A 5,665-nucleotide genomic window follows, 5' to 3' on the forward strand; every position below is an offset into this window, starting at 1 on the left:
AATGGCTACTGTGAAAAAGGTCCATTCCAAGGCTGAGCTGAGGAGTATAAATGAAGTACATTTATTATGTGACATAGTCAGGTGTTTAAATAACAAATGTATGGTGTGTTATTGATCATATTACACCCCAAGTCAGAATGAGACTAGCCTACTACACTCTGATGGTACAGTGCTTTTAACCAAAATCAGACTTAAGACATGTTCAATTGAAAGACAATGGGTGTTTTATTGAACAAAATATGAACAGAATGAACAGAATATACTTCCCAAGGCAGTTAAAAAAGTAATATAAATTCCTTTATTGTCATTCCTGAATGTCACTCCAGGATGTCACTGAACATTTTCCTCTTCTTTGATTCCCCTGTTTGAATTTCCATCCAATGAGCCTTTCTCTTGCCGAAGTGTGTAAGACCAAATTTGGGCCAAATGTGTCGCCCAAACTGATCTGATCTTAGTTGGGATTCACTGGGAACTGAAAGAGAAAATGAGAAAAAGAGAGAGGTCAATCATATGTTAAATAAGCTATAAAAAAAGATATCAATAAAACAGGCATCATGCTTCCAGCGGAGCGCTTTTGAATCTTTGCCAATAGGTGAGTTTCCATTGCGAGCGTTCGGGGTAAAACCTAGGAGGTGGGAACTTGTCCAGGAACCTGCTCTCAATCGGCACTTACCAAGTTCCTGTGCAATGCTCTGTCTTTGGCTCACGGTGGCGCTATTCCACACCGCTTCTAGCAATCGACTCCCGTACCTAGAGCAGGCCAGCTGGACAAATGTACCCTGCAAAGAGAGGGCATCCGGATGAAGCAAATATCACCAAACTACTGAAAAAGAGAGGGCATCCGGATGAAGCAAATATCACCACACTACTGAAAGCTGTCAAGTTTCAGTCATAACTGCAATAGTGGAAAGGTAGGCCTGGTGTGTTTTTCAGTTGCTAGAGGTCGTTCCCCCCACTATTCTGATTTGTGTTGTGTATCTACAATGGCTTATATAGCTGCCATTTAACCCCGGCATATTTCCACAGGCAGCAAATCTACCTTCAAAATGACCAGATCTTTATCTGATGTTTAACTATAACTCTGGTCTATCCACAAACCATATACAACCCCAAAACAGGAAAAGTTGGGATGTTGTGTAAAATGCAAATAAAAACAGAATGTGATAATATACAAGTCTCGTAAACCATATTTAGCAGCAAAAAGCACATAGACAACATTTAAAATGTTGAAAATGAAAATTTGGACTATTGCATGGAAAAAAAATTGGATTTCATTTGATAGGGTTGTAGAACCAAAGACTTTATAGAGGCGGAGACAAATCACTAAAGGGAAAATGAATATGGGGCTCTGTGAGGGCAATCACTAACACTAAAGATGGCAGAGTTGTAAACTGGAAGTCTTGCCCTAATGTAAATTCGTAAATTGTAAAAACGTACCGTTAGAAACGTCTGTTTACTTCCCCTGTCACCATGGCAATAGCCATGCTGTGGAATTTAGTGTATGCACAGTGAGCAAGTTAATGCATCTTTTTTAGCCTTATGAGTGATTTTACAACATTCAATTCATATTTAAACATGGATTCACTTGATGTACTTTTGAATGTCCATATTACCTTCCTATGAGGAGTTCATTTGGATATGAGCGTGATCTTTTTACTCAATAATAATAATTGCCCGTAGGCGTTCCCGAGTGGCAATACTTGCTTACAAGGACTTGGCTAAACTCATACCTCCATTTTCCTGAGAATTTTGCCCTTGCCCTTGTCACTGCAGGTGGTCACTAGAGCCTGCAGGGCGTGACTGCCGAGCTGGTGGGACCCGAGTCCCTGGAGCTCTGCAGGGCTCAGGCTGTGGAGGCTGTTCATGAGCAGAGAGCGGTCTTTGAACTTCGCCAGGGACTGCACCAAACAGGAGCCGTGATAGCATATGGCCTCCAGGGGGCGCTACAAACGCAAACAGATTGAGATACATTTGATCATTTTTTTTAGGCCATGTACACACCAGATGTGTTGTGTGTGTATGACTGCAGCAGAACTTCTTGATTTTCACAGATCTTTATGAACAGCTCGAGCCGTAATGCAGGCAGTATCACTGCTCTATCTTGGTAACAGGCCTTACATGCATTACATGTACGGAATTTCTAAGCTGCACCAATAGGACATTTTTATCCAAAGTACATTTGTACCATTGTACAGTATACATTTCTCACTATAGATCTGTGTTCCCTAGGTATAGGTGCACCTTTAGGTGGTACTGCACCTTACTCCCGCAGTGGAGCCACAGAATTACAAAAACACTGACAATTGATCAGATGCTACTGCAGCCTTTTTTCCCCAGTTGCTGTACATGTTATGGTCTTCATGTGAGTGTCTTTGAGTACCTGTGGAGGTGGGGCGTCCCCTGCCGTCTCCTCCTCTGGTGTCGGGTAGCACAGCTCATAGGTGTACAAGGACAGGAAGAGAGGGAGAGAGGCGGCGTGGCGGGGGGCAGGCTCAGCGCAGTGGAACGCCTGTGGAGGGAGTGGAGGGGGAGAACATTTATTATCCATCAAGTCATTCATACTCCACTGACCATTTCGTAGGTGTTGATTATGTAGTTTCCATGATAAAATTCTTGTCGGTGAAGAACTTGGAACCGGCCACTGGAATCACCATACTTCAGTTACAAACCAGAAGGTTCCACTTGTCTTGCACGTCACCTTGTCACACTGTGAGCGAATGCAAAGACGTGCAGTGGCCTTCCAGAACCTGACCTGTGTTAAGTGACCGCTGCAGTGGTGGGTCTCACCTGTAGGAGGTTCTGTAACATCGGCCCCTGCGTTTCCTCTCGCTCCACACAGCTCTTGGCCAACTGGACCACCACGCCCATGTGACCGGCGGCCATGATGGCCTCCAGACCCTCCACTATCTCATTAAACACTTTAGTGAACTAAGAAGAACACAGCAACAACAGATTGGTTCATATTAATAATAGAAGGCATCTGGTTGACATAAGATGTCAATGTATGATGGACTTATTATATTGTTGAAATGGAGGCAGTTCATGTCATACCACTTTCAGCTCAGCAGAGGCTACTATGAACTTCTGTATGGGGAAGTTTGCAATGTGATGAAGGGCAAGGTCCACAAGCTTTGTCTTCAGGTGATCTTTGTAGAGATCACGGAGCAAGGCCTTGTGGGAAAACTGTATTACTGTTTCAAGCAGACGACTTGACGTCTGGTCTTTAAAAAACACTATAAGAGGACTAAAGCAGACAAGAGAGAAATGATAGTGGTTAGATCTCAACTCAACTATATTTTGACAAGAAATAATAATAATAAAAAAGTGCAGTATAATTATGTATGAATAGATCTAACCTGACTCCGGGAGCAGAGTTGATACCAGTCAGATATTCCATGATGCTTTTGTTGATCTGTTTTAGGAGCTTTGGTCTTTTTCTGTGACAAACTGTCAACATTGTCTGGAGGACTGGGCTGGCATTACAGTCAGTTACACACACTGGGCAAGACAAACAGATATCTTAGGCAAAAGCACCATCACCCAGAGGGCTGTAATTTAAAACATTATGGTTCGATGTCAAATATGGAGATTATAAAACAAATGATTCAGAGCATTCCCTGCAATCATTTTGGTTTGGGGAGGACATACCATTGACATTCTCCAACAAACAAGCTGAAAGGTTCTTCAGCTCGTACCAGAAAGAGACAGGAGCTTCGAAGTCTGTCAGTGTGATGGGGGTGCCATGTTTATGTTTTCCACCTAAAACCAATCCATCAACATTAAGCAAAAACATATACATATAAAAACATATTCTACGTACTACACATAATTAAACCATTGGTTTCTGTATGAGCAGACATGAGCTGCTTCTCTGGCCATGGACTATTGTGCATTTAAAAGTTGTGCAGTAATACAAGCAACTAAATGGAGGTAAGTTGTCCGCCACTTTACTTGCCTGGACGTGAGTCTGTGCGTGCAGGGCCCACACACCCTGCCAACACGTGCACCAGCGTGCGCACCACATGGGAGCCGTGTGTGTTCCTGATGAATTCCAGGAGGTTCTCTCTGACCACGTTACATATGGACAGCACCTGCTCCTCCAGCATCCCACAATCCTCTGCCTCCTTGTTGTCGTCGCCATCTGTGGTGGCTGGCTCCTCTTGCTCAGAGGGACTGTTGTCTGGGAGACAAGGGGAGATAATCATTTTTATCAACTCGACTCATTAGAGAAAAATGACAACACCTGGATATATATGTAGCTCTCTCATCGAAGTCAATGATAAGACAATCATTTATATTCAAAAAACAGCTGAAATGTATGAAAATAAAATCTACACATGACCTCATAAAACAAGAGACACTTTCACTTAGTTTACTTTGAGCTTCAATTCATCCTAGTAAGCCTAGTACTGCCTCACCTGTCCATCTGGACATCTGTCTCAGAGCACTCTCCATCACATGTCCACCACAGCGGTCACACGACACAGCTTTGAACCCCGCCCCAGCCTCTCCGGCGAGTAATGACAGGACATGCCCAACCTGAGCAACACTGGCAAAGGACAGCAACTTCTGAAGGGCGACACTTCCCGTCATGTCCATGGCAACCATAGTGGCCTGTCCCTCCATCTCTCTCAGCACATTGTCAACAAATAAAACTACAACACATCAGCATGATAAGTATTAACAACTTTGTACATTCTTGATGGTGTTTCATAAATGCTATGCTCCCATACATACTGTCCCAACTGACTTACCTTTTTCCTCGTCCCCATTAAAACCCTCACTCAGCAGGTCACTGACTCTCCGAAAGTAGCCCACGGTTTGTGCGTCCAGACGTTTCCTCCCACCTCCCCCTGGACCACTGTCGCTTTTCCGCTTCTCTCCATGTCCAGACGATTTATTTTTGCTCCCTTCTTTCGGTTGCTTCTTTGGACTTTCTTCCATCTTCTCCACCATATCTGGTGTTCCTTTGTATATTCCCACCGAGGGCCGTGACTGTTAACGGAAACAGCATGCTAGTTGTTCAAAGGTCCTTCACAATCATTACAATCATTCCCTTTCTTGAAGACTGGCTTATCGAAACGTCAAATAGCTACACCATGAAAAACACGGTTCAAAAGTAGGGCAGTAAAAGTTACCATAAAGTGAAAGGTATAAACCTGGCCACACATGGCCAACTGTACAATATAGAAGAAGATGCTGGATAGGATAGCACAATCATGTAGATACCAACACGAATAATGATACGGCAAGGATTACATCAATGGCATGGGCTATTTATCAATTGCATGTATTGGCAAACAGTTGTAACAACAAAAAAGTACATATTTTGATCAAATCACTGTCATTTTATTAGACACGAGTAATTTAGCCTACCTGGCAATATTTAAAAAGACTGAACCACACCACTCACATGTTTTCGTACTCGCGTAGAGATGACGTACAAGGTCGCATTCAATTTACGTCATACTACTTTCTCGCCCCCTGCTGTCCGAGCAGTGGAATTCAAATGTATTTCTGGGTCATTGATAGCAGAAATGTAGGCTAAATATGCAAACACAACGCCATCTGTTTTGTAGATTGTTTAAGTGACACTAATACCAATGGCATTGAAATGTGTAGGCCTAGTAAACTTTCTCGAGACAGCATTCAGTGCAATTAGCCT

At 43.1% G+C, this 5,665-nt stretch overlaps 1 protein-coding gene across 2 annotated transcripts; it reads right to left on the reverse strand.

The window, feature by feature from the left end:
- Nucleotides 1-201: 201 nt before the first annotated feature.
- nop9 (NOP9 nucleolar protein) lies at nt 202-5,440 on the reverse strand. 2 transcript variants are annotated; one of them, XM_076293761.1, is made up of 12 exons: nt 5,377-5,440; nt 4,755-4,995; nt 4,419-4,655; nt 3,956-4,180; nt 3,649-3,759; nt 3,357-3,498; nt 3,052-3,244; nt 2,788-2,928; nt 2,381-2,509; nt 1,731-1,943; nt 674-779; nt 202-472 (listed from the first exon to the last, which is right to left on the reverse strand). In XM_076293761.1, exons 2-12 carry the CDS (start codon nt 4,954-4,956, stop codon nt 318-320), a joined length of 1,854 nt encoding a protein of 617 aa, XP_076149876.1. In that variant the 5' UTR covers nt 4,957-4,995; nt 5,377-5,440; the 3' UTR covers nt 202-317. The 2 variants fall into 2 exon arrangements, with proteins under 2 accessions (XP_076149876.1, XP_076149877.1); XM_076293762.1 differs by having other exon boundaries at nt 5,414-5,437.
- Nucleotides 5,441-5,665: the final 225 nt, after the last annotated feature.

The sequence above is a fragment of the Alosa pseudoharengus genome, unplaced genomic scaffold, assembly GCF_046254945.1.
Source record: "Alosa pseudoharengus isolate Yale_2024_CS ecotype anadromous, Long Island Sound unplaced genomic scaffold, YU_APseudo_1.1 YU_APseudo_1.1_scf_2, whole genome shotgun sequence".
Classification (NCBI taxonomy): domain Eukaryota; kingdom Metazoa; phylum Chordata; class Actinopteri; order Clupeiformes; family Clupeidae; genus Alosa; species Alosa pseudoharengus.